General features: G+C 59.4%; 2 protein-coding genes and 1 pseudogene across 2 annotated transcripts; 2 read left to right on the top strand and 1 right to left on the bottom strand.

Moving 5' to 3' along the window:
* Window positions 1-1253: 1253 nt before the first annotated feature.
* Window positions 1254-2620, top strand: LOC144274200 (DLA class II histocompatibility antigen, DR-1 beta chain-like; annotated as a pseudogene).
* A 9556-nt stretch (window positions 2621-12176) lies between these two features.
* Window positions 12177-16541, top strand: LOC144274767 (antigen-presenting glycoprotein CD1d-like). Its single transcript, XM_077833851.1, has 6 exons — window positions 12177-12225; window positions 12465-12743; window positions 13367-13648; window positions 14114-14410; window positions 16319-16418; window positions 16502-16541. The coding sequence occupies exons 1-6, from the start codon at window positions 12177-12179 to the stop codon at window positions 16539-16541; spliced, it is 1047 nt and encodes a 348-aa protein (XP_077689977.1).
* Window positions 16542-23377: 6836 nt separating this feature from the next.
* LOC144274777 (antigen-presenting glycoprotein CD1d-like) lies at window positions 23378-26291 on the bottom strand. Its single transcript, XM_077833862.1, has 6 exons — window positions 26209-26291; window positions 25694-25972; window positions 24813-25094; window positions 24054-24350; window positions 23621-23720; window positions 23378-23543 (listed from the first exon to the last, which is right to left on the bottom strand). Exons 1-6 carry the CDS (start codon window positions 26255-26257, stop codon window positions 23504-23506), a joined length of 1047 nt encoding a protein of 348 aa, XP_077689988.1. The 5' UTR covers window positions 26258-26291; the 3' UTR covers window positions 23378-23503.
* Window positions 26292-27842: the final 1551 nt, after the last annotated feature.

Raw genomic sequence — 27842 nt, 5'->3', positions numbered from 1 at the left:
CACTTTCTGTAGGATTCCTTTTTGATTTCCAGGTGATTAGAGAGTTCCTGATGGAGCCATGTTGGCCTCTGTGCTGAAGTGGGAATTTTCAGTGATCTATGTTATGAACCCTAGGCCTGCCTCCGTCTCCCTCTGTACGTCACATTGATAGGGTCAGCACTGCTCCTGGACCAGCACAGGAGACAGAAGATGTGTGTGTCACCTCGCTGTCTGGCAGAATGACTATAGTCATCAGAAAAACTGGCTAAAACAGACCCAAACCAAAAGAAGTTGCAGCTAGACAAAGAGACGCCCTACAGACCCAACAATCAAGACCAAAGAGCAGGAATCCCCAGCAGGTAGAACTGGGGACGCTGGAGAAGAAGGTGTCGGGTGACTGGAAGAAGGGGGGACTCAGGAGCTCAGCCCTGGGGAGAGCGCGAGAAAGGGAGTCCATTACAGCTTGGCTGGCTCCTCAGGGCACTGACTTGGCCAGGGTGCACGACGGCTTCACTTCTGACCCCCTTTGCTAACCTAAGGACTTTCAGGTTCTGTAGGCCAGGGGACTGAGAAATGGTTCCCTTGTTTTGAAAAGACCCCCGGTGTTGCTCCAAATCCTCCCTGACAGCACGGAGCCCAGAACTACAGCACAAGCCTCCCATAGGGGTCTGGCTGGGCTGGATTGGTTGTAGGGAGCCATGGCGAGAGACAGGGTTTGCTGGTCACAAAGGCCCAGTGTCAGAGTCCTGGAGGCCCCGGGCCTGCCCCTATGGAACTGTGTGGGTCCTTGAGGCCCGGCACACTAAGGGGTCGTTCCGGTTACAGGCTGGGCATAGACCAGATCCTGTGACTCTGTGACAGACTCTTTCTATCTTTTCTTTCCATTGGGATAGTTTGCAGTCGTGCCTTGAATACTGTCTTCTTGAGACTCTGCCAGCTCTTCTGAACTCCTTTTTTCCTTAGATTTTCTTCCTAACCTACCAGCTCTCTGACTTGGCTGAAGTCTGATTTTTTGAAATCCACTGTCCCAGATCTGCTGCTCTCACTCCTTTCTTTCCCTAGAATCACGAAGTCTCTCATGTCATGATCACGTTAGTCATGTTGCCTAGAAGTTACGCACAATTCCATAATAACACTTAAACCACTGCATTTGGAATACAATGGACTCCTAAAATATTTAATTCAGTAAGGTTTCACTTAGTTCAATAAGGTGTATCCAGGACATTGCAAGATATTGTCATATCTGTCCGAGTAGGTATCCCCAGACAGGGACAATGAGGGAATACCAAAGGTTAACAATGGTACCTCTGCCAGGATCTGTGATGATCTCCTCATGCTCTGGGGTGAAGGAAGATTGTAAAAATTGGAACTGGAACCTGGTCTCTTTGAGTCCTGCTCTGTCTCTTACTCCTTTCCCATCTCTCTCTCTCTCCCTGCTTCTCCCAATTCAGTCCAAGGTGAAAGTTTCCCCCATGAAATCAGGGTCCCAGCCCATTGCAACCTGCTGGTTTGCTCCGTGACAGGGTTTTACCCCTTGGGGATCGAGATCAAGTGGCTGAAGAACGGGCAGGAGCAGACGGCCGGGGTGGTGTCCACGGAGCTGCTCCAGAACGGAGACTGGACCTTCCAGATCCTGGTGATGCTGGAGATGAGCCCCTGGCGCGGGGAGTCTACACCTGCCAGCTGGAGCATATCAGCCTGCGGGACCCCCTCAGTGTGCACTGGGGTAAGAGCCTCTGGGTGTGGGGCAGCCCCTGAGCCCCACAAAGGCATCCCTCGCTCTGTAGAGCCCCCAGGGGATGGGCCTGGGTCACAGCCCCACCCGACCCCTGCGGGCAGAGAGCACAAGGGGAAGGAGAGGCTGAGCTCAGCCTAAACCAGCTGTGCTCTTGTTTCCACACAGGCACTGGCTGACTCTGCTGGGGCAAGAGGCTGGCTGGGGTCGGGGGCTTCGTGCTGGGTTTGGTCTTCGTGGTCCTGGGGTTGCTCGTCTACCTGAGGAATAAGAAAGGTGACTGGCTCAGGGATGGGGCCGGCAGCCCCAGGAAACAAGTCCCCAGTGGGGCCATGATGCAATGGCACTGGAGGGTTTCGCTAGGATTTTGGTTCACCGCACTTTGCTTTAATTTTCTCTTCAGGCTCGAATCCAGTTTTCTAGTGACTCAGAAACTTCCTGCCCATCTTTCTGCCCACGTCCAGGAAGTGCAGGGCTAATCCCAGCCCCTGGCTTCCCATAAACCTGAGTCAGCCCCTTCAGAGTCTGAGCTACAGTCATGCCCTCCTGGCCTCCCCTCCACTTCTCCTCTCTAGTCCCACACAGTCCTGGAACATCAGGGAGTTGCAGACACAGTTTGAAGTGCCCGCAGATCAGTCAGTTCCTCTCTAGTTATGAAACAAATCCACTTCCCCTTTTAAAAATATGGAGACCACTCACTTGAGAAACACACCAGAAATCGATGAACTCCTGACCCTGAATTCTGACACTTATTTATGCTACCCTCAAAGCTGCTTCCCTTTTTGCCTAAACGTGTGAAAGAAACTGTAATAACTTGCAGGTCAAAACGCTGACTGCGTGACACCCGTTTTTCCCTTACCTGCGCTCACTCACTCTCTAATTATTTTCCCAGGTGGGTTGACATGAGCAACAACGTCCCATTCACACTCACACACCACTTCCCACATTTTCCTGGGGCCTTTCGCCTTTAAAACAATATTTCTAAAAGCACAAAAGTCTCCCCTTAAATCAGACAAAGAGACTGTGGAGGGACTTGTGACAAAGTGGGACTGTTCTCAATGTTTTCTCTGAATAGTGTGGGGGTGCCTCGGTTTCCCCTAGGCAGTTCTTAAGTATCTAGGGGGTGGGGTAAGGGGTTATGATCATTGCAGAGCCCTAGAGGGCAGGTGTATGCAGGGGTCTGGGCACAGAGAATGGCCGACACCCTGTTTCCTGGCACCTGATGGCCTGGCCCTTTCCCCCTGCAAGGTGAGAGCTAAAGGGTTGGAGACAAAGAGATCAGGTGACCTCCTGGCCCGGGAAAGAGACAAAGCCCAGAGGAGGAGGGGCTGGAGAGAGTTTCAGTTTGGGGCTGGCTGGGGACGAGGAGTGAAGTGCAGACGTGGTTGTCTGGCTCACTGCCCCCCAAAAAGGACCCGGCTGAGGGGTCCTGTTCTCTGCACCTACAAGCTCTGTGTTAGATCATATTCCTGTCGTCTAATAAACCTTCTGTTTTACTGGCTGGCTGAGAGTCCCATCTGACTGCGGAGTTGGGGGGCAGGACCCTCTGGCTTCCCCAGGACCCCGCCTGGGTGGACTTACTGTGGGAAGTGCACGGAGGGGCAGAGAGGATGCTGAATGCTCCGAGGTCAGACCCAGGAAGGGGGAAGCCGTGTGAGCTGTGTGTCCTGCAGACAGGCTGCTCCCCGAGAGACTTCCCCAGAGTCCTGCCTGGCTTCATAGGGAGCAGTTCCCGAGCATCGCCCGGGGACTCCGTGACAGGGCTGGAGCTGGATTTTGACTCTACATTGGTCTCGGCTAGCCTCAGTGCCAGGTGGTGATACCTCTCTCTCCCTGCAGGGCTCCTGCATCTGATCCCATCCTGGAGAATGTAGAAGCTGGGAGTCCAGGAGCCCACTTCTGCACTGCTGATCGAGGCCTGGTGCCCTCTGGTTGAATGTCCCTTTCTGTCATTGTCTCCTCCCTGGGCTCTCCCCACCCTCCTGTGCTGCTCCCACCTGGGGGAGTCCTCACTTTCCCTCGTGCACACGTCCCGAGTTAACGGTCTCCTGGCCCCCTGCCCAGCCCCACAGTCACTCTTGCTGATGTCGCTGCCCATGTGGGAACCTGTCTGGGATGGCCCCAGGTCCCTGCACAGAACAATCATGCTAGCAGATACGTGACCATAGTGAAATGTGCAAAATTTTGGCAGACTCTAAGACCTCAACCTTGGGGTACAGACCAGAAAGTACAAAGCAAAGTCTAAACCCAGAAAAGAGCAACTGCAGCCAGCAGGACCGGAGAGATTGAGACAGGGACACTTTCTAGCCAATGTCCCACACACAAGGAAACATGAGAAAAATATTTCCTCCAGTTATTGAGAAACGTAAAAGTTGTCTCCTCATAAAGTGATGATGACAATGCATGCGTGACCCGGGGAGAAAGGAGACAATAGTGATTGACATGTGTCAACCTGCCACCCAGTCAGGAATGGACAGCAAGGGTAAATAGACACAAGGGATCATAGAATCATAGAATATCAGGGTTGGAAGGGACCCCAGAAGGTCATCTAGTCCAACCCCCTGCTCGAAGCAGGACCAATTCCCAGTTAAATCATCCCAGCCAGGGCTTTGTCAAGCCTGACCTTAAAAACCTCTAAGGAAGGAGATTCTACCACCTCCCTAGGTAACGCATTCCAGTGTTTCACCACCCTCATAGTGAAAAAGTTTTTCCTAATATCCAATCTAAACCTCCCCCACTGCAACTTGAGACCATTATGCCTCATTCTGTCATCTGCTACCATTGAGAACAGTCTAGAGCCATCCTCTTTGGAACCCCCTTTCAGGTAGTTGAAAGCAGCTATCAAATCCCCCCTCATTCTTCTCTTCAGCAGACTAAACAATCCCAGTTCCCTCAGCCTCTCCTCATAAGTCATGTGTTCTAGACCCCTAATCATTTTTGTTGCCCTTCGCTGGACTCTCTCCAATTTATCCACATCCTTCTTGTAGTGTGGGGCCCAAAACTGGACACAGTACTCCAGATGAGGCCTCACCAATGTCGAATAGAGGGGAACGATCACGTCCCTCGATCTGCTGGCAATGCCCCTACTTATACATCCCAAAATGCCATTGGCCTTCTTGGCAACAAGGGCACACTGCTGACTCCTATCCAGCTTCTCGTCCACTGTCACCCCTAGGTCCTTTTCCGCAGAACTGCTGCCTAGCCATTCGGCCCCTAGTCTGTAGTGGTGCATTGGATTCTTCCGTCCTAAGTGCAGGACCCTGCACTTATCCTTACTGAACCTCATCAGATTTCTTTTCGCCCAATCCTCCAATTTGTCTAGGTCCTTCTGTATCCTATCCCTCCCCTCCAGTGTATCTACCACTCTTCCCAGTTTAGTATCATCCGCAAATTTGCTGAGAGTGCAATCCACACCATCCTCCAGATCATTTATGAAGATATTGAACAAAACCGGCCCCAGGACCGACCCCTGGGGCACTCCACTTGACACCGGCTGCCAACTAGACATGGAGCCATTGATCACTACCTGTTGAGCCCGACAATCTAGCCAGCTTTCTACCCACCTTATAGTGCATTCATCCAGCCCATACTTCCTTAACTTGCTGACAAGAATACTGTGGGAGACCGTGTCAAAAGCTTTGCTAAAGTCAAGAAACAATACATCCACTGCTTTCCCTTCATCCACAGAACCAGTAATCTCATCATAAAAGGCGATTAGATTAGTCAGGCATGACCTTCCCTTGGTGAATGGTGGCTGTTCCTGATCACTTTCCTCTCATGCAAGTGCTTCAGGATTGATTCCTTGAGGACCTGCTCCATGATTTTTCCAGGGACTGAGGTGAGGCTGACTGGCCTGTAGTTCCCAGGATCCTCCTTCTTCCCTTTTTTAAAGATTGGCACTACATTAGCCTTTTTCCAGTCATCCGGGACTTCCCCGGTTCGCCACGAGTTTTCAAAGATAATGGCCAATGGCTCTGCAATCACAGCCGCCAATTCCTTCAGCACTCTCGGATGCAACTCGTCAGGCCCCACAGACTTGTGCACGTCCAGCTTTTCTAAATAGTCCCTAACCACCTCTATCTCCACAGAGGGCTGGCCATCTCTTCCCCATTTTGTGATGCCCAGCGCAGCAGTCTGGGAGCTGACCTTGTTAGTGAAGACAGAGGCAAAAAAAAGCATTGAGTACATTAGCTTTTTCCACATCCTCTGTCACTAGGTTGCCTCCCTCATTCAGTAAGGGGCCCACACTTTCCTTGGCTTTCTTCTTGTTGCCAACATACCTGAAGAAACCCTTCTTGTTACTCTTGACATCTCTTGCTAGCTGCAGCTCCAGGTGCGATTTGGCCCTCCTGATATCATTCCTACATGCCCGAGCAATATTTTTATACTCTTCCCTGGTCATATGTCCAACCTTTCACTTCTTGTAAGCTTCTTTTTTATGTTTAAGATCCGCTAGGATTTCACCATTAAGCCAAGCTGGTCGCCTGCCATATTTACTATTCTTTCGACTCATCGGGATCGCACCCCAAACTCTGTGTGAGCCCTCCCGTGAGGGCGCTGGCTTTTCCTTACATTCGGGCAGCGCAGGGACAGCTGGTCACAGCTGTAGCTAAACATAAAAATTATGTTCTTAAAGTAGAGAACAGGCAGGTCACCTGAAGTTTAAAACACATTTCTGTGCAGGCAGGGGTTAGGAGTCGTTTATCCTCTGGCTGGCCATTGTGTATTGTGCATCTCACAATGTAAGTCTATTTGCATAGGGAGCTACCAGCTAATCCAGACTGCGAAATCAACAAGGGATCCCCAAATCTACAGGAAGGAACACACAGTGGGAGGGTGTCCAGTTTATGAAGAAAGCTCAATGGACTATTTAATATACCTGGGGGTGCAAAAAGACACACAGTATCCTTCACAGAGGCAAGAAGTTAAGAGCGTGCCTTGTTTCCTGAGAAAGATATCACAGCCTGCCTGGCTGGAAAACACTGCTGACATTTTGGAAGAGCTAAGCTTCATTAGATACATAGAAAAGTATCTTGGTAATAAAGATTAGTCTCTAGAATGTGTGTTATGATTTTATTTTATATGTAGCCATTTTTTCTCAATAATTCTACTTGTGTCTTCTCGTATCTCTAACCTTTGTTAAATAAACTGACATTTCTTTTCACTGTGGGCAGGGCTGGGGAATGCCTGTCACTCCGCAGAGCTTGTGTTGCTGTGGCTGGTGGCTAATCTTAACCATAATCACTCGCCTCATGCCTGGTGACTCATACTTACAGGGCCCCGGGGGTGCCTTTGTGAGGTTGTGGGGGAAGCTGCAAAGAGGTCATTTTCTGTTATAACTGCTGCACTGCCTAATACGCCAGCTCCCCAAGGAACCCGCTTGCTCAGAGCTCACTGTGGCCAGGGGGAACTGGCAGGGAAAAGGCTGGGGCCTCTAGTTCCTGTGGCTCCTGGCTGCAGGGAGCAGGATGGGCAGACCAGCAGCCTTGGGGCCGGGGACTCCCCAGACCCAGACCCAGGCCCTAGTTTCCAGCAGGCGGAGGAGCCGTGCTGGGGGCTGGGTACAACACAGATTTCTTGGAAGAAAACAGGAGAGCAGATACAAGGGAGCCACTTCTCTGCTCTGGTTGAGGAATCCTTGTTCCTAGCTCACCCCTGCCAGCTTCTCTGGCTCTCTAACAGGAGCGTGGCTGGGAGGGTCACTGCCAATGTCAACCACCACTTACTGGTACCCCCGTCCGTGGAATAAAACAATCCAGACATAGTCCTGCCTATAGTCACATTTTGCTTCCACACAGTGTGTACAGCAGGGGCATGCGAAGAAAAGCCGTCAGAGCCTTCACTGCAAGGGCTGGTGTTGCAGCTACATCAGGACACCTGGGTTCTATCCAGCTCTGCTGCAGTTTCACTGCGTGACCTCAGGCAGGTCACGTCACCTCCCCGTTTCCTTCTCTCTGGAACAGGGTCTAAAGGCGTTTGCCTGCTTGGCTGGTGGGTTAACTGTCAGCGCAAACCTGAAACCACATGAGGAAATGGTGAGAAGCCAGAATGTACACAGCCCTGGTGCTAACAAGTGACCTCACTGAAATAAACCAGCCTGTGTCGTCTTCTTGTCACTTGTAATGGCCCAGGGACCGAACACGCTGGTGTGTCCCAGGAAGGTCATTTCTGTGCTGCCCCAGAGCTCAAATGTCGACCCTCAAACACACAAGACAAAATAACAAAGCCCCCTGCTGCAGAAGCAGACAAACCCCAGCAGCAGCACTGCAGAGCACACATGGTAGAACAACCACCTCAAAACGGTGTGAACCCATGGCACTCACCTCGCTGCGCTCACCGGGGCCTGGGGGGCCGCTCCCCAGTCTCTCCTGCTGTCTCGCCGTGCAGGGACCCGCGGTGCCTGCTCCACAGTGGAGACACAGGGACGGCACGTGGCCTCCTCCGGCAGGACGTGCGGGGTCTGTCTGCAGCTGCGACTGCCGGGCCTTCTTCCCTCTGTCACACGGCTCAGTGGGGGTGTCATGAAGGCAGGTCACCCCAGGGGATTGCACCCTCTGCTGCGTGTGTCAATCGTCCGCTCACTTACTCTGGGCTGGAGGAAATAGGGGACCCTGAGGGGGGCAGGGCCCAAAACCCAGACCTGCCCTGACCCTAACAATGGGGTTGAGACAAGAGCCGGAACCCAGAGGATGAATCGGGGGAGATTCACTCTGGAAAAGCAGCGTCTGCTCCAGGGCCAAGTGGGGAAAACCAAGCCAGGGGCTCCCCCTGCACAGCAAGGTCCCCCCGCCCCCAGAACAGCCGCACCTCACATAGGGTCCCAAACACCAGGCAGCGATTTTCATCCAGAACCAACCGGGAATGGTCATTGCATGTCACTGTTACCATGAGACCAGCGTGAGGCAGCCCAGCACTGAGGAGCAACCCTACAATAACAAACCAGCTTATCAACAGCAATCCTACAATAACAAGCCAGCATGTCTACACGCCCATCACTCCCGAGCAACCCTACAATAACAAACCAGCCTGTCCACAGCCCAGCGCTCCCCAGCAACCCCACAATAACAAAGCAGAAAGTCCACAGACCAAGAAGTCAGGGTGACTGTGATGTTGCACTCCATATGTTTATGGAAATATGCTTATGAGTGTGAATATGATGTAACTGGAATATGCTTGTAAGGTATCATAACAAAGGTTATAAACTAGGGAATATATTCCTCCTATTTGTATGCATGTATCATTCTTGTATCTGAAGCTAGAAATATGAAGTATAACTCTGAGGTCCTGTTGTAATTATGCAAAGCGTGGGCCATTAATGGGGGTTTAGAATCTTGATGGCTCCCACTGACTAGGACAATTGGTTGTAAATGGTTTATTTACCTGCAAGCCTTCCTGTGGAGGTGTGGGCCAACCCAGGAAGAATGGAGAGGAGCGGTCTCAGAGTGACATGTGACCTTGTCGCCTGGTACTGGAATCCATCTTAAGTCTGATACTTTTCCATTTAGAACGAGGGGTGGGGACCCAGAGAGACAAAAGATTCCCGCCATGGCCAAAGCTATAAAAGGGGGTGAAGCAGGACAAAACGGGGGGGCCAGTCATGAGAAAACCCCTGCTTACCACCAGAGATGTCTGCTGGCTCAAACAAAGACTGTACTGGGGAAAGGATCGGGCCCAGATGAGGAAGGAGTCTAGTCTGTGAAAAAGCTCATTGGAACAGCTCTGAAGGCGAGATATTACCCGTAATCAGTTTCTTAATGTATTAGGCTTAGACTTGCCTGTTTTGTTTTATTTTGATTTGTGACTTACTCTGTTCTCTCTGTTATTACTCGAAACCACTTAAAGCCTACTTGTTATACTAATAAAATCACCGTGATTTATTTATAAACCCAGGGTACGTGATGAACACCTGGGGGAGCAAATCGCTGGACATCTCTCTCTGTCAGTGTTGTAGAGGGTGGGCAATTCCTGCGTTTACCCTGTCTGAGCTTTATACAGGGTAAGACGGAGTCCTTTGGGGTTTGGACCCCAGTGGGAGCTGGGGGTCTGGGTGCCGGAGACAGGGGACCTGCTCACCCCACTGGGAGCTGGGGATCTGGGTGCCGGAGACAGGGAACCTGCTGACCCCACTGGGAGCTGGGGTCTGGGTGCCGGAGACAGGGGACCTGCTGACCCCACTGGGAGCTGGGGATCTGGGTGCCGGAGACAGGGAACCTGCTGACCCCACTGGGAGCTGGGGGTCTGGGTGCCGGAGACAGGGGACCTGCTGACCCCACTGGGAGCTGGGGATCTGGGTGCCGGAGACAGGGGACCTGCTCACCCCACTGGGAGCTGGGGGTCTGGGTGCCGGAGACAGGGGACCTGCTGACCCCACTGGGAGCTGGGGATCTGGGTGCCGGAGACAGGGGACCTGCTGACCCCACTGGGAGCTGGGGGTCTGGCTGCTGGTTTTCCGTGACCTCGGCAGCTTTGGGGGGGGGGGGTTCAGCCCCTGGGTCTGTGTTCGCAGCAGTCTGGCGTGCCTGGCTCTACCAGGCAGGGTCTGGCATCCCCCGCGGGCAGGGGAAACGGGCTCAGAGGTACTTTCAGCACGTCAGGTGACTATCCCAAGGGGGTCTCTGTGACCCACCCCGTCACAGGGACATTTGCTGGGGTCCCCTCAGGTGACAGTTGCCCCCTCCCGCTCCTGCCCCCTCAGGTGACAGTTGCCCCCTCCCCTTCCTCCCCCCTCAGATGGCAGTTGGCCCCTCCCCCATCACACTCTCAGGGGCTGTTGACGCCTCCTGCCACATCTCCACCCGTTTCCCGCCTTTTTCCCTCACTCGCTAGAACTGCCCCCGGCGGACTCTGCCCAGCAACTAGTGATGCTGATAGGCAGCAGCACCTTCTGATTGGCCGGTCCACCAGCATGGGAGAAAGGGAGGCGCCCGGGGTCCTGGGAGGAGAACAGAGGAGAATGGGGCACAGAGTGGGAGGGGCTAAAGGAAGGGAGGGGGAAGGGCTTTTGGGAGGGGGACATCGGGGCGGGGGAGGGGATGTTGGCATGGAGGGGGCAGCTTAGGGGGGCACTGCCCCTGTCATTCAGGTTCAGCCAGAGGTGCCATTTAGGGGCCGGGGACTCCTATGCCCCCCCCCGAGTTTGGTAGAGGGGGGTCCCCTCGGGGCCCACGTCTTCGCTCCCTCACCGCAGTATCAGAGCACCTGCGAGAGCCTGAGCTCCGTCCCCTCCCAGCCCCCCGGGGAGCTTGGGCCGGGCAGTTCTCCCCCTTGTGCGGGGGGGCCCTGAGGCGAAGGGCCGGGTCTTCAAAGCCGTTTCCGCACCGAGCGGGATTTCCAAAGGCGCCCAGGAGGTCAGGCTCGTCGTCAGCCCCGCGAGATGCCGAGCTGCGTCCTGGGGGGGCTCCGTCCCGAAGGCGCCGGCCTGCCGGCAGACCGGGCAGGCACGGGGGTAGCCGGACGAAGCCAGCTGCCTCCGGGCGACCTGTCTCACGGCGGGGAGCCAAACCCGGCAGGCCACCTCTGGGAGACGGCGGTTGGGAAGGAGGCCGTGGCAGCTCAGAGCCCAGCTCTAAGATGGATTGAATTGTCTTTCGCTCTGTGGGAAGGAGATCCAGTGCTCCTGTCGGCTACTTTCTAAGCAGTTATCTGTTTCAGGTGCGTCGGGAGCCCCAGGAATCACAGTTAAAATTTGTCGTCCCCCCCGCCACATCAAAACCTGAACTGGTGCCCCTAGGTTCAGCCCGGCTGCCCCCCTCGGGAGGAGCCAGCCCCAGCCCCACAGTACAGGACCACCCCTGCGGGGTGAGTGGGGGCAGGCTCGCTCCCCCACCCCAAGCCTACCCTCTGCGCCGGGGCAGGTTTGGGGTGACGTTCCGGGGCTGAGGCTGCTGCTGTGGGCGGAGCCCGTGAGCGGGGTGAGGAGCAGGATGCTGGCCATGAATCTGAGCCCTGGGCACCTGCCTAGTCTGCCTGTGGGTGAATCTGGCTCTGAGTGGGGGGGCGCTGTCCCCTGGCAGTCAGGGCTGGCCCCATTGCCCCAGGGCGGCGCTAGGGGCTGGGCTGCAGGGAGCAGGGCGGGGGGCAGCAGGGGGCTCTGCCCGGGCAGACAGGGCTGGCCCCATTGCCCCAGGGCAGTGCTAGGGGCTGGGCTGGGAGCAGTGGTACCCCAGGCTGGAGGAGATGGAGGGGGCGTGACACACACGCACTGACCCGGGCACAGGGTCTGGTTCTGATCTTGCGGCCGGGGATCCCCCTCCCGCGCTGCCTCCACTCCCCGACTCCCTCTGCCCTGATTGGCTCGGGGCTGGCAGCTGCGGGGACGCAGCTGAGCAGAGACAGACAAAGAGAGAAGTGGGCAAAGAGGCGTGTGCCCTGGGGCGGAACCGAGAGCATGTGAGTGACTCTGGGCCCCTCATCTCGCTGCCCTGACGCCTGCCTGAGCCCGGTTCCCCCTTCCCCTGCCAGGATGCTGCTCCCTCTGCTGCTCCTCCCCTGGGCATGGGGGGCCCGGACTGGTAAGTGGGGACCCCTCCCCCACCGTTTTTGAAGCTGGGAGGTGGGGATGGTGTAATCCCAAGGCTAGGGTAGGGCAGCACCACGCTGGGCTAGTGACCCTTGCTGGGGGAGTAGGAGTGGGGAGGTGGGTTAGGTTCAGCAGGGAGATCCTGTCCCGAAGGACTTAAGGAGACTGAGACTCATTCAGCTCTCTCCCCACCTGCTTTGTCCTCCACTTGTTTCCTGCCCCCTCCCCCAGCCTCCCCTCCTCTCCCCCCAGCATCTGTCACCCTGCGGCTGCTCCAGATCAATGTCTTCCACAACGCCAGCTCCACGGACATGGAGGGGATGGCCCTGCTGGGCGACCTGGAGACCCACTCCATGGACTGCAGCACCTGTCAGATCCGCTTCCTGCAGCCCTGGGCCCAGCGGGGCCTGACCCCAAAGGAGTGGCAGGACCTGGAGCTGCTGATCCATCACTACCTGTTCAACTTCAACCGTACTGTGAACAGGATAGCTCAGCAGCAGGGAATGGGCTGTGAGTACGGAGCGGGGTGCTGGGAACTGACACACTCACCACAGCCACTGAGTGTGTCCCTGGGGGCAAGACAGCCAGTCCCTGGCCCGTAGGCTGTTTGGAACCGGTGTCCCTCAGAGGGGAAACACCTGTACCCCATTCTCCACCCCAGGGTCAGCCAGCCAGGTCTGGGGCCAGATTGTAGCTTGAACTTCCTAGAGGGGAAAGGCCCCGCATCCCTCTCCCTGAGCTGAGGCTCCGGGTCTTTCCTGACATGTAGCCTGACCCTTTGAAAAGCAGGTCATTTGGGCGGGGGTCTGTATCTCAGGAACCCCGTGACCGAGGAACCCCAAATTTGCACCACAAACTCTGCCTCAGGCCCCGATATAATGCAGCGATTTTCGAGCCAGTCTGACTATGCACGTGAAAAATCAGCTTTAAACAAAAACTTCAACATGCCCTGAATTCCAGCCAGGGCTGCCCCACAATCCCGCCGCTGTCCTGAGGCCAAACGTCCTCATAGTACCTGACAAGTCTATTCCCCACTCCCATCCCTCACGCTGCCACTCTATTTCTGACCCTTACCCCTGCCCCCCGGTGACCTCGGGACGCCCGTCCTCATCCCCCTGCCCTCCCTGCTCCAGACCCCTTTGTTACCCAGGTCTCTCTCAGCTGCAAGCTCCACCCGAACGGCACCTCGAGGGGATTCTATGAGGCCGCGGTGAACGGCGAGGACTTCATCAGCTTCGACGCGGATGCAGGCACCTGGGTCGCTCATCAGGGGGACAAGCTGGCGCTCTACACCCGGGACCTTCTTAACCACGAGAGGAGCACGGCCATCACGCTTCAGTTTCTCCTGCGAGCAACCTGTATCAATGAGCTCAAGAGCTTTGTCCAGTATGGGAACGAGTCTCTGGAGAGGCAAGGTGAGGCTGGACACCACTCGCTGCCATGCGACCACCTCTGGGGTAGGATGTGGGGGCTGTTTATACAGGGATCCCTGGTCCAGCACTGAGAAGAAGTCACCTTTGGGGTCAGGTGTGGGAGCTGTTTATACAGGGATCCCTCACCTTGAACTGATATGCAGCCACCTCTGGGGTGGGGCACGGGGGCTGTTTATCCAGGGACCCCTTGCCTCGTGTACAAATGCAGCTATAGCTGGGGTGGAGCATAGTAGCCATTTCATAGCCGCACTGCACAGCCGTTTAGGACAGGAAGTGAAGGTGGATTCCCTCACCACTGGTAACTGCAGGGGGCAGAATTGGAGCCTGGCCAGGACAGTGGGGCCAACGCCTGACCCCGGGGGATGGAGCTGGGCTTGGCTAGTGAGTCCCTGAGGCTCAGACTGAATCGTCCCTCTCCCCCGCCCCGTCTCTCTCCCCCTGTCTCAGAGCGGCCGGTCGCCGTGGTGTTTGCCCGAGCGCCTTCCCCAGCCGGGACCCCCGCGTCGTTACTGCTGGTTTGCCGGGTCACCGGTTTCTACCCCCGGCCCATCCGCGTGGCCTGGCTGCAGGACGGGGAGGAGGTGGGGCCGGGCGGGCGGCTGAGCTCCAGCGGGATCCTGCCCAACGCGGACCTGACCTACCAGCTGCGCAGCTCCCTGGCCGTGGAGCCGGACGACGGGCACAGCTACGCCTGCCAGGTGGAGCACAGCAGCCTGGGGGCCCAGAGCCTGCTGATCCCCTGGGGTAGGTGCACGTCTCCAGGGGGGTGCGGTCGTGGTCTCTGGGGGCTTTTCTTGCACGTCCTGAGTGGGACAGGGTGGTTCCAGGCAACGGGATTGGGGCGCAGGGAGGCAGAGGGGTGAGTGAGGGTTGTGGGGATGGACCAGGGGGAGCAGGATGGAGGAGCTGAGGGGGACGGGACAGGACTGGGATGGAGGGAGGCAGAGGGGTGAGTGAGGGTTGTGGGGATGAACCAGGGGGAGCAGGATGGAGGAGCTGAGGGGGACGGGACAGGACTGGGATGGAGGGAGGCAGAGGGGTGAGTGAGGGTTGGGGGGATGAACCAGGGGGAGCAGGATGGAGGAGCTGAGGGGGACGGGACAGGACTGGGATGGAGGGAGGCAGAGGGGTGAGTGAGGGTTGTGGGGATGGACCAGGGGGAGCAGGATGGAGGAGCTGAGGGGGACGGGACAGGACTGGGATGGAGGGAGGCAGAGGGGTGAGTGAGGGTTGGGGGGATGAACCAGGGGGAGCAGGATGGAGGAGCTGAGGGGGACGGGGCAGGACTGGGATGGAGGGAGGCAGAGGGGTGAGTGAGGGTTGTGGGGATGGACCATGGGGAGCAGGATGGAGGAGCTGAGGGGGACGGGACAGGACTGGGATGGAGGGAGGCAGAGGGGTGAGTGAGGGTTGTGGGGATGAACCAGGGGGAGCAGGATGGAGGAGCTGAGGGGGACGGGGCAGGACTGGGATGGAGGGAGGCAGAGGGGTGAGTGAGGGTTGTGGGGATGGACCATGGGGAGCAGGATGGAGGAGCTGAGGGGGACGGGACAGGACTGGGATGGAGGGAGGCAGCAGTGGTGGCTGAGGAGAGCGCGAATGGGACAGGGTGCAGAGAGCTGCGTAGAGTGGGGCAGAGGAGGTGCAGGGAGCAGAGCCGGGGAGGGCCTGTGGGGTATGCGGAAAAAGACATGGGTATGGTGGGGATTGGACAGAGGGGAGCAGAACTGGATTGGGGGGAAGCAGGGGGTGGGACTGTGGGAGAAAATAGGGGGACTGTGGGGGAGGCTGAGCGAACAGTGCGGGGATGTGGGGCTGAAGGCAGTGGGTTGGGGTGGGGTGTCACGGAGTCCCTGGGCAATGCTCTGGAACTGCTCCCTACAAAGCCAGGCAGGACTCTGGGGAAGTCTCTGGGAGCAGCCTGTCTTCAGGACGCACAGCTCACCCGGCTTCCACCTTCCTGGGTCTGACCTCGGAGCATTCAGCATCCTCTGCCCCTCCCTACGCTTCCCACAGCGACGCCACGCAGGCGGGGTCCTGGGGCGGCCAGAGGGTCCTGCCCCCAACTCCGCAGTCAGACGGGACTCTCAGCCAGCCAGTAAAACAGAGGTTTATTAGACGACAGGAACATGGTCTAACACAGAGCTTGTAGGTGCAGAGAACTGGACCCCTCAGCTGGGTCCATTTTGGGGGGCAGTGAGCCAGACAACCCCGTCTGCCCTTCACTCCATGTCCCAGCCAGCCCCAAACTGAAACTCCCTCCAGCCCCGCCCTGCTCTGGGCTTTGTCCCTTTCCCGGGCCAGGAGGGCACCGGATTCGTTTGTTCTCCAACCCTTTAGCTCTCCTTGCAGGGAGGAAGGGCCCAGGCCATCAGTTGCCAGGAAACAGGGTGTCGGCCATTCTCTGTGTCCAGACCCCTGCACACACCTGCCCTCTAGGGCTCTGCAACGATCATACACCCTTACCCTATCCCCTAGATACTTAAGAACTGCCTAGGGGAAACTGAGGCACCCCCACACTATTCAGAGGAAACATTAAGAACAGTCCCACTTCGTCACATGGGGGGAGCAGGGGGAGACTGCGGGAGAGGCGGAGGGACCAGGGCCCATTCTCCTGTCCCAGTTCCCAGCATGGCACCCCCTGTTTTACAGAGCAGGGCAGGGGCTGGGGCCCCGGCCTGGCCGTGGGCATCACCCTGGGGGCTCTGGCCGTAGCCGCCGTGGCCGGGGTGCTGTGGAGGAGCAGACGCAGGTGAGTCCTCTCCCTGTCGGGGGTGGGGGTGGGGGTGGGACCGTTACACCCCCTAACCCATCCCCTCTGCTCTCTCCTTCCAGGGGCTACCAGGACGTTAGACCAGGGGAGTCCAGGGCCTGAGGGCGGCACCGGCCCAGGTGTGGGCATTGACCCATCTCCTGGGGACATGGACCTTGGGGCTGGATCCATGCCCAGCTCCAGAGCTGAGGGCCCCAAGGGCAGGACTGGATCAGGGTGTCATGGAGTGTGGGGGAGTCCGGGCCCTGCACCCCTCTTCCTGGGATTCACTGTGACTCTCAGCCAGCCAGTAAAATGGAAGGTTTATTGGACAACAGGAACAAACAGAGCTGTGGGTACAACCAGGACCCGTCCGTCAAGTCCTTCTTGGGGAGCAGGGAGCTTAGACCCCAGCCCTGGGGTTCCCTGAGTTCCACCACCCAGCCCCAAACTGAAACCAACCCCGGCCCAGCAGGCTCCCTCCTGCAGCCTCTGTTCACATTCCCGGGCAGAGGTGTTACCTCCCCCATCCCCCTCCCGGCTCAGGTGACAGGCTCTCAGGTCTCCCACCCCCATTGAAACTCCCCTGCCACATTCCCAGGTCAACACTCCCCCCTCCCTGCTGCGTCACAGGTAGCAAGTGGGTTGCCCATGGGACATAGGCCCAGCTACCCACAGGGAGCCCTGACAACACTACGCCCCACAGGGCGCCGGGGAGGCAGCTGGCTGGGCTGGGCTGAGAGCTCCTGAGGGCAGGGACCCTCCAGAGCTGGGTGTGAGGGACCCGGGCTCCAGGGGTAGGTTCTGTGTTTTTGTTCTGCGTCTGCGCAGCAGCGAGCCCAAGGGGGTCCTGGGCACAACCAGGCTCCTCGGCCCTGCGGTAATACAGCAATAATAATAGTTCTGGCTGGGGAGGGGAAGAGAGGGAGGCTAGCGAGTGTGGACGCAGTGCAGCGAGGAGGGGTTTATCCCCAGCGTGGGGACAGCACCTCCCCGCACGGCCCTCGCCCGGTCCACACATGCCCTGCTCTGCAGAGCGACTGTGTGCACACGGGGGGCTTGGCGACACAGCGGTGTGCTGGGGTGTGGGGTCACACCTCTGACCCCCAGAGCTCTGTGTGTGTCCCGGGGGTGGGGTCACACCTAACTGCAGAGCTCTGCTGGGATAAGCGTTAAGTGTAGACCAGGCCACAGGCAGGGTTCAGGGGGACCATCCATGGGAGGCTGGGACGTGGGCCCATTACTCTCCAGGGGGCTCCAGCTCTAATGCAGCCCCAGGGTGGGGGGACTGGCAGCTCAGTGGGGTGAGGAATGGGACACGCGGCCTTTCCCATTAGGGTGCACTGGCTCCAATCCAGCCCCAGGGCAGGGGTGGGGCTGGGCTGGCTGAAGGAGGTGGGCAATGGGGCACGGGGCCTTTACCTTCCTGCGGTGCCAGCTCCACTCTGATGTTAGTGACCAGAATTCCTCCCCACGGGGCCTGGTCTGTGCCCTTAATATGTAGCATTGCTCCGTGTCCCCTGCCCAAACCCGGCCTCCCCCAATGGCACCACCTTCCCCCCTCCGTCTAACGCGCTGGATGTTCACACTGCGCACGTCAGGATGGGATGGGAGGTGGAGGGTGGGACGGAGTGGGAATTTTCAGTAATATTTTGTATGAATACTGTATGTGCCTCAGTTTCCCCTACATGCTGCATTGTTCGCTAGGTGGGGGGAAACGGCTGTTTACTCTTTGCAGAGGCCCAGCGAGGCAGGTGTGGCTGGTGCCCGGCTGTCTCGGCTTTGGGGCCCAGGTTCATGTAGCAAAGCCAGACACGGCAACGTTTGCCACCTAGCACCCAACAAATGATCCTGATCGTGTCGACTTCCTGCCTCTCAGCAAGGGAGCTGCGCCCCATTCCCCTGGCCAAGAGCACGGCCTGAGGAGGGGCCAGGTGGGGGGTGAGCTCACCCGGGAACTAGAGACAAAGAGGGGACAGGGGACAAAGAGGCCCAGAGCGGGAGCCAAGGGGTCCACACAGCTTGGCTGGGGCTGGGAGACCCCCCAAAGGAACTCTGCTGTACCCCAGTTCTCTGTGCTGGAATGAGGGCTTCCTATGCCGTGTGCTAGTCACCTAATAAACCCGCCTGCTTTGACAAGGCTGCCTGAGTCCTTGCACATTCTGGGGGGTCCATTGCCCCCTTTGGGGTACACATCTCTCGGAGGTGTCCAGCCCAGGAGGACTCGCTGAAGGATGCTCACAGTGTGAGGCCGGGGTGCTAACGGCTCCGAGGTTTGACCCAAGGGGGCAGGGAAGCCATGTGGCTCCCCTGACGGCAGAGTGGGACCCGGGGGGTGAAGGGGGGTCTGACACTCCAAACGGGTCCCCCAGACCCAGGTCCAAGGCTGGGCCAAGGCACCAAACCTGGGGAGCTGTGACAGGGCCCTTTGGGGGGTTGGGACTCAGAACTTCTGCCAGCCCCGAACCTTCCACTGGGAATAATTCACACAGACCCATCCGCCCAATCCCCCCAGACACACGTTCTCCTCCGCCCCCAGCAGAAAGGGGTTTGGGCACCCGGCCCTAGGGAAGGGGCTGGAGCGCCCCAGGTCCTTTGCCATGTGTCCTGCTTTGCTGGCATCTGGGCTGTGGGGTAGCGTTGCCCCCGGACGGCCATGGGGCCATTGTAGGTGCCAGGCGAGTCCTGCAGCCTGACCGCAGTCTGTCCCCTAGCAGGGAGAAGTATGGAAACGAGCCTTCCGGGCTGGTGCTCGGAGCTGGGCAGAGAAGGTCTCAGGCTGGGGGGTCCCGATGACTTTCCAGATCTCTCCCTCCTGAACCGCGATGGGGGCGGGTCGGATCCTGGGGCAGGGAGCCGCTGGGCTGGGGCTCTGCTTGTGACACTGACGGTGCTGAGAACCCACCTGGCTCATTGCTCACTGCGACCCTGTGCAGAGCCCCGTCCTGGGCGGCTGCTGGGTGTATCAGGGGATGGGACCCCACAGGCCATTGGGGACCCCATTCTGGGTCGGTGCTAGGTATATTGGGAGGGGCTGGATCCCACCCAGCCTGGGGAGCCCAGTCCCAGCAGGCGCTGGGTGTAACGGGGGAAGAGGAGGTTGGACCCACATGCCACTGGGGGCTCCGTGCTGGGCAGATGCTGAGTATGTCGGGGGATTGGACCCCACAAGCTCTGGGCACCCTCTGCCTTTCCCTGTGTACCCCCTACTCGGGGTCCCACCTGCCCCCCACTCTCCTCGTCTCTCCCATTCTTTCCCCGGTGTCCCCTCCATCCGTGGGTGCTCAGTGTTACTGTCATTCTTCTCCCTCACCCCACATCTCCCTGCTCTCTCCTCAGGCTGCCCCACATCCTGGGAGGGTGGCTGCGGGGGAGAGCTTTCCTTGCTGCTCTAGGGGCCCCCGGCTGTTCCCCACTGGGCCGCTGAGCTATAAGTCCCAGGACAGGTGGGTCCTTGAGCTAAGGGGTCTCCCCTCCCCGGAGCATTTCCTGTGTCAGCACAATGCTGTCCATAGCCTGAGCACTCCCCAGCGACGCTACAATAACAACCCAGCCTGCCCACAGCCCAGCGCTCCCCAGCAACCCTACAATAACACCCCAGCCCGTCCACCACTCAGCGCTCCCCAGCGACCCTACAATAACACCCCAGCCCGTCCACCGCCCAGCACTCTCCAGCGACCCTACAATAACACCCAGCCCGTCCACCGCCCAGCGCTCCCCAGCGACCCTACAATAACACCCCAGCCCGTCCACGGCCCAGCGCTCCCCAGCGACCCTACAATAACACCCCAGCCCGTCCACGGCCCAGCGCTCCCCTGCGACCCTACAATAACACCCCAGCCCGTCCACCGCCCAGCGCTCCCCTGCGACCCTACAATAACATCCCAGCCCGTCCACCGCCCAGCGCTCCCCAGCGACCCTACAATAACACCCCAGCCCGTCCACGGCCCAGCGCTCCCCAGCGACCCTACAATAACACCCCAGCCCGTCCACGGCCCAGCGCTCCCCTGCGACCCTACAATAACACCCCAGCCCGTCCACGGCCCAGCGCTCCCCAGCGACCCTACAATAACACCCCAGCCCGTCCACCGCCCAGCGCTCCCCAGCGACCCTACAGTAACACCCCAGCCCGTCCATGGCCCAGCGCTCCCCAGCGACCCTACAATAACACCCCAGCCCGTCCACCGCTCAGCGCTCCCCAGCGACCCTACAGTAACACCCCAGCCCGTCCACGGCCCAGCGCTCCCCAGCGACCCTACAATAACAACCCAGCCTGCCCACAGCCCAGCGCTCCCCAGCAACCCTACAATAACACCCCAGCCCGTCCACCACTCAGCGCTCCCCAGCGACCCTACAATAACACCCCAGCCCGTCCACCGCCCAGCACTCTCCAGCGACCCTACAATAACACCCAGCCCGTCCACCGCCCAGCGCTCCCCAGCGACCCTACAATAACACCCCAGCCTGTCCACCGCCCAGCGCTCCCTTGCGACCCTACAATAACACCCCAGCCCGTCCACCGCTCAGCGCTCCCCAGCGACCCTACAGTAACACCCCAGCCTGTCCACCGCCCAGCGCTCCCCTGCGACCCTACAATAACACCCCAGCCTGTCCACCGCCCAGCGCTCCCCTGCGACCCTACAGTAACACCCCAGCCTGTCCACCGCCCAGCGCTCCCCTGCGACCCTACAATAACACCCCAGCCTGTCCACCGCCCAGCGCTCCCCTGCGACCCTACAATAACACCCCAGCCTGTCCACCGCCCAGCGCTCCCCTGCGACCCTACAATAACACCCCAGCCTGTCCACCGCCCAGCGCTCCCCTGCGACCCTACAATAACACCCCAGCCTGTCCACCGCCCAGCGCTCCCCAGCGACCCTACAATAACACCCCAGCCCGTCCACGGCCCAGCGCTCCCCAGCGACCCTACAGTAACACCCCAGCCCGTCCACCGCTCAGCGCTCCCCTGTGACTCTACAATAACACCCCAGCCCGTCCACGGCCCAGCGCTCCCCAGCGACCCTACAGTAACACCCCAGCCCGTCCACCGCCCAGCGCTCCCCAGCGACCCTACAATAACACCCCAGCCCGTCCACCGCCCAGCGCTCCCCAGCGACCCTACAATAACACCCCAGCCCGTCCACCGCTCAGCGCTCCCCAGCGACCCTACAATAACACCCCAGCCCGTCCACCGCTCAGCGCTCCCCTGCGACCCTACAATAATACCCCAGCCCGTCCACGGCCCAGCGCTCCCCTGCGACCCTACAATAACACCCCAGCCTGTCCACCACCCAGCGCTCCCCAGCGACCCTACAGTAACACCCCAGCCCGTCCACCGCTCAGCGCTCCCCAGCGACCCTACAGTAACACCCCAGCCTGTCCACCGCCCAGCGCTCCCCAGCGACCCTACAATAACACCCCAGCCCGTCCACCGCTCAGCGCTCCCCAGCGACCCTACAGTAACACCCCAGCCTGTCCACCGCCCAGCGCTCCCCTGCGACCCTACAATAACACCCCAGCCTGTCCACCGCCCAGCGCTCCCCTGCGACCCTACAATAACACCCCAGCCCGTCCACCGCCCAGCGCTCCCCAGCGACCCTACAATAACACCCCAGCCCGTCCACCGCCCAGCGCTCCCCAGCGACCCTACAATAACACCCCAGCCCGTCCACGGCCCAGCGCTCCCCAGCGACCCTACAGTAACACCCCAGCCCGTCCACCGCTCAGCGCTCCCCTGCGACCCTACAATAACACCCCAGCCCGTCCACCGCCCAGCGCTCCCCAGCGACCCTACAATAACACCCCAGCCTGTCCACCGCCCAGCGCTCCCCAGTTTCAGTTTCGGGCTGGGTGTGACTTTGTCCATCTCTTGATGTGGCTCTGGGCTGCTGTTCTACCTGGTAACAGGCTGGTCAGCGCACTCACCACTGCTCTAACTGGCTACACCCCACTCCCCTCCTACACTGGGGTGAGAACCCAGGAGTCCTGGCTCCCAGCCCCCCTGTCCTAACCCACTGGACCCAGCCCCCTCCCAGAAGGTGGTGCCATTGGGGGAGGCCGGGTTTGGGCAGGGGACATGGAGCAACGCTACATATTAAGGGCACAGACCAGGCCCCGTGGGGAGGAATTCCCCCCTCCCCCCCCAAATTGGGGTAGAACCCAGAAGTCCTGACTAGCCTGCCCCCTGCTCGAACTCACGAGACCCCACTCCCCTCCCAGAGCTCAGGATAGAACCCAGGAGTCCTGAATAGCCCCCACTGCCACCACTCGAGCCCACTCCCCCTCCCCAGCCAGGACTGTTATTATTGCTGTATTACCGCAGGGCCGAGGAGCCCGGTCGTGCCCACGACCCCCTTGGGCTCGCTGCTGCCCAGACGCAGAACAAAAACACAGAACCTACCCCTGGAGCCCGGGTCCCTCGCACCCAGCTCTGGAGGGGCCCTGCCCCCAGGAGCTCTCAGCCCAGCCCAGCCAGCTGCCTCCCCGGCGCACTGTGGGGCGTAGTGTTGTCAGGCTCCCTGTGGGTAGCTGGGCCTATGTCCCATGGGCAACCCACTTGCTACCCGGGCACCCCAGCCCAGCCTGGACACCCTGACAGACCCTTCTGGTTCCCATGCCCCCACCCACACCCACCGCCTTGGTGTATGTAGCCGTGTCTGACCCCTGCACCCAGGCCCTGGCTCCTACAGCCCCTGGTGGGACCCGCTGGGCAGCCCCTCCCTGAAGGGTTTATTGAATGGCACAGGCCAGCGCCGGCTCCATGCGGCTCCTGGATCCCAGCGATCCCACAGCTCCCCCAAGTGTCCAATGTCCCCTGAACGTCCCAGAGGGAGGAGTATCGAGGGGTAGCCATGTTAGTCTGTATCCACAAAAACAACAAGGAGTCCGGTGGCACCTTAAAGACTAACAGATTTATTTGGGCATAAGCTTTCGTGGGTAAAAAACCCAGTTCTTCAGACCTCCCAGGGCCCCGATCCAGTCCTGCCCTCGGGGCCCTCAGCTCTGGAGCCGGGCACGAATCCAGCCCCAAGGTCCATGTCCCCAGGACACGGGCCAATGCCCACGCCTGGGCCAGTGCCACCAGCTCAGGCCCTGGACTCCCCTGGTCTAACGTCCTGGTAGCCCCTGGAAGGAGAGAGCAGAGGGGATGGGTTAGGGGGTGTAACGGTCCCACCCCCACCCCCGAGAGGGAGAGGACTCACCTGCGTCTGCTCCTCCACAGCACCGCGGCCACGGCGGCTACGGCCAGAGCCCCCAGGGTGATGCCCACGGCCAGGCCGGGGCCCCAGCCCCTGCCCTGCTCTGTAAAACAGGGGGTGCCATGCTGGGAACGGGGACAGGAGTATGGGCCCTGGTCCCTCCACCTCTCCTGCAGTCCCTCCCCTTCTCCCCCCACCTTCCCAACCCCTCCTCTTCCCCCCACTCTAGTCCTGCTCCCCCTTCCCAATCTTGTACCATTCCCCTCAGCTCCTCCATCCTGCTCCCCCTGGTCCATCTCCACACCCCACACCCACCTGCTCTGCTTCCCTGCACCCCAATCCCGCTGTCTGGACCCACCCCCGTCCCACTCAGGACGTGCAGGAAAAGCCCCAGAGACCACGACCGCACCCCCACCCCCTGGGGATGTGCCCCTACCCCAGGGGATCAGCAGGCTCTGGCCCCCCAGGCTGCTGTGCTCCACCCGGCAGGCGTAGCTGTGCCCGTCGCCCGGCTCCACGGCCAGGGAGCTGCGCAGCTGGTAGGTCAGGTCCGCGTTGGGCAGGATCCCGCTGGAGCTCAGCCGCCCGCCCGGCCCCACCTCCTCCCCATCCTGCAGCCAGGCCACGCGGACGGGCCGGGGGTAGAAACCGGTGACCCAGCAAACCAGCAGTAACGACACGGGGGTCCCGGCTGGGGAAGGCGCTCGGGCAAACACCACGGCGACCGGCCGCTCTGAGACAGGGGGAGAGAGACGGGGCGGGGGAGAGGGACGATTCAGTCTGAGCCTCAGGGACTCCCTAGCCAAACCCAGCTCCATCCCCCGGGGTCAGGCGTTGGCCCACTGTCCTGGCCAGGCTCCAATTCTGTCCCCTGCAGTTACCAGTGGTGAGGTATCCCCCTTCACTTCCTGTCCTAAACGGCTGTGCAGTGCGGCTATGAAATAGCTAGGGTGCTCCACCCCAGCTACAGCTGCATTTGTACACCAGGCCAGGGGTCCCTGGATAAACGGCCCCCTGCCCCACCCCAGAGGTGGCTGCATCTCAGTCCAAGGTGAGGGATCTTTGTACAAACAGCCCCCATGCCCAACCTCAGAGATGGCTGCATAGGAGCACTGGGTGCGGGATCTCTGTATAAACAGCAAACACACCCCACCCCAGAGGTGGCTGCATGGCAGCGTGTGGTGTCCAGCGTCACCTTGCCTCTCCAGAGACTCTTTCCCATGCTGGACAAAGCTCTTGATCTGATTGACACAGGTCATTCTCAGGAGAAACTGAAGCGTGATGGCTGTGCTCTTATCCAGGTTGAGAAGGTCCCGGGCGTAGAGCGCCAGCTTGTCCCCCTGCCGAGCGACCCATTTGCCTGCGTCCGCGTCGAAGCTGATAAAGTCCTCCCCATTCACTCCGGTGTCATCGAATCCCCTCGAGGTGCCGTTGGGGTGCAGCTCGCAGCCGAGGGAGCCCTGGGTAATGAAGGGGTCTGGAACAGGAAGGGCAGGGGGATGAGGAGGGGTGTCCGGAGGTCACAGGAGAGGGCAGAAATAGAGAGACGGGGTTAGTAAAGACATAATGTCAGGTGCCATGAGGAGGTTGGGCCATACAAGGGCAGCAGGATTGTGGGGTGGCCCTGGCTGGAGTTAAGGGTAAATTGCAGTTTCTGTTTCAAACCGATTTTTCCACGTGCAGTCAGATTGGCTTGAAAATCGCTGCGTTAAATCGGGGCCTGAGGCAGAGTTTGTGGTGCAAATTTGGGGTTCCTCGGTCACGGGTTTCCTGAGATACAGACCCCCGCCCAAATGACCTGCTTTCAAAGCGTCAGGCTACATGTGAGGAAAGACCCGGAGCCTCAGCTCAGGGAGAGGGACGCGGGGCCTTTCCCCTCTAGGAAGTTCAAGCTACAATCTGGCCCCAGACCTGGCTGGCTGACGCTGGGGTGGAGAATGGGGTACAGGTGTTTCCCCTCTGAGGGACGCTGGCTCCAAACAGCCTACGGGCCAGGGACTGGCTGTCTTGCCCCCAGGGACACACTCAGTGGCTGTGGTGAGTGTGTCAGTTCCCAGCACCCCGCTTCGTACTCACAGCCCATTCCCTGCTGCTGAGCTATCCTGTTCACAGTACGGTTGAAGTTGAACAGGTAGTGATGGATCAGCAGCTCCAGGTCCTGCCACTCCTTCGGGGTCAGGCCCCGATGGGCCCAGGGCTGCCGGAAGCGGATCTGGCAGGTGCTGCAGTCCATGGAGTGGGTCTCCAGGTCGCCCAGCAGGGCCATCCCCTCCATGTCCGTGGAGCTGGCGTTGTGGAAGACATTGATCTGGAGCAGCCGCAGGGTGACAGACGCTGCGGGGAGAGGAGGGGAGGCTGAGGCAGGGAAGAAGAGGAGGACAAAGTGGGTGGGGAGAGAGATTAATGAGTCTCTGTCCCTTAAACAATCCTGCACTCCGGGGTCTCCCTGCTGATCCCTAACCCGTCTCCCCCATCCTACTCCCGCAGCAAGTGTCACTAGCCCAGCATGGTACTTCCCCACCCTGCCCCTAGTATTACACCATTCACATGCATCCCTGGTAGCAGAAAGGGCAGGAGGGGTCTCCACTTACCAGCCCGGGCCCCCCATTCCCAGGAGAGAAGCAGCAAAGGGAGCAGCATCCTGGCAGGGGAAGGAGGATTCGGGCTCTGGCAGATGTCAGGGCAGCGGGACGTGGGGCCCAGGATCCCCATGTGCTTTCAGTTCCTCCGCATCCTACACGCCTCTACGACAACTTCTCTTTTTCTCTGTGCTTGCTCAGCGCTGTCCCCATGGCTGCCAGCCCCAAGCCAATGAGGGCAGAGTGAGTCGGGGAGCGGGGGCAGCGCCGGAGGGGGATCCCGGCAGCAAGATCAGAACCAGGCCCTGTCCCCGGCAGACTCAGCCTCTGTCCACATTGGCACTTCGTCCGCAAAACTTTTGTCGTTCAGCGGTGTTAAAAACACACTCCCGAAGGACAAGAGTTTTCTGAGGAAGCGTGCGGGTGTGAACAGTGCTCCTGCCGATAAAGCCGCTGCTGCTCCTGGGGGTGGATGTTTTTTGTCGACAGGAGAGCTCCCTCCTGCCGACAACCAGCTGGGATGCTGCGCGCCTTTTCGCGGCCATGGTGTGTGTGAGACGCCCCCTCCATCTCCTCCAGCCTGCGGTACCGCTGCTCCCAGCAAAGCCCCCGCGCCACAATGGGGCATCAGGCCAGCCCTGCCTGCCCAGGCAGAGCCCCTTGCTGCCCCCCACCCCGCTCCCTGCAGCCCAGCCCCTAGCGCCGCCCTGGGGCAATGGGGCCAGCCCTGGGCTGTGGACAGGCTGGGGTGTTATTGTAGGGTCACTGAGGAATGCTGGGCTGTGGACAGGCTGGGGTGTTATTGTAGGGTCACTGAGGAATGCTGGGCTGTGGACAGGCTGGGTTGTTATTGTAGGGTCACTGAGGAATGCTGGGCTGTGGACAGGTGTCATGGAGTGTGGGGGAGTCCGGGCCCTGCACCCCTCTTCCTGGGATTCAGTGTGATTCCTGGGATTCTCAGCCAGCCAGTAAAACAGAAGGTTTATTGGACAATGGGAACACAGTCTCAAACAGAGCTTGTGGGTACAACCAGGACCTCACAGTCAAGTCCTTCGGGGGGTGTGACGAAGTGGGACTGTTCTTAATGTTTCCTCTGAATATTGTGGAGGTGCCTCAGTTTCCCCTAGGCAGTTCTTAAGTATCTAGGGGGTGGGGTAACGGTGTATGATCACTGCAGAGCCCTAGAGGGCAGGTGTGGGCAGGGGTCTGGACACAGAGAATGGCCGACACCCTGTTTCCTGGCAACTGATGGCCTGGGCCCTTCTCCCCTGCAAGGTGAGAGCTAAAGGGTTGGAGAACAAAGGGATCCGGTGACCTCCTGGCCCAGGAAAGGGACAAAGCCCAGAGCAGGGCGGGGCTGGAGGGAGTTTCAGTTTGTGGCTGGCTGGGACATGGAGTGAAGGGCAGACCTGGTTGTCTGGCTCACTGCCCCCCAAAATGGACCCAGCTGAGGGGTCCTGTTCTCTGCACCTACAAGCTCTGTGTTAGACCATGTTCCTGTCGTCTAATAAACCTTCTGTTTTACTGGCTGGCTGAGAGTCCCGTCTGACTGCGGAGTTGGGGGGCAGGACCCTCTGGCTTCCCCAGGACCCTGCCTGTGCGGACTCGCTGTGGGAAGCGCACGGAGGGGCAGAGGAGGCTGAAGG

The sequence above is a fragment of the Eretmochelys imbricata genome, chromosome 14 (genome assembly GCF_965152235.1).
Source record: "Eretmochelys imbricata isolate rEreImb1 chromosome 14, rEreImb1.hap1, whole genome shotgun sequence".
Taxonomy (NCBI): domain Eukaryota; kingdom Metazoa; phylum Chordata; order Testudines; family Cheloniidae; genus Eretmochelys; species Eretmochelys imbricata.
The sequence above is the reverse complement of the archived record's forward strand: the minus strand, read 5'-3'. Positions and strand labels throughout refer to the sequence as shown.

Coding starts and splice junctions, on each gene's coding strand:
- LOC144274777 (XM_077833862.1), bottom strand. CDS start 26,257: ATGCTGCTCCCTTTGCTGCTTCTCTCCTGGGAATGGGGGGCCCGGGCT. Junction 25,095..25,693: donor TCAGCAGCAGGGAATGGGCT/GTGAGTACGAAG, acceptor TTCCTGTTCCAG/ACCCCTTCATTACCCAGGGC. Junction 24,351..24,812: donor AGAGTCTCTGGAGAGGCAAG/GTGACGCTGGAC, acceptor CCCCTGTCTCAG/AGCGGCCGGTCGCCGTGGTG.
- LOC144274767 (XM_077833851.1), top strand. CDS start 12,177: ATGCTGCTCCCTCTGCTGCTCCTCCCCTGGGCATGGGGGGCCCGGACT. Junction 12,226..12,464: donor GGCATGGGGGGCCCGGACTG/GTAAGTGGGGAC, acceptor CCCCTCCCCCAG/CCTCCCCTCCTCTCCCCCCA. Junction 13,649..14,113: donor CGAGTCTCTGGAGAGGCAAG/GTGAGGCTGGAC, acceptor CCCCTGTCTCAG/AGCGGCCGGTCGCCGTGGTG.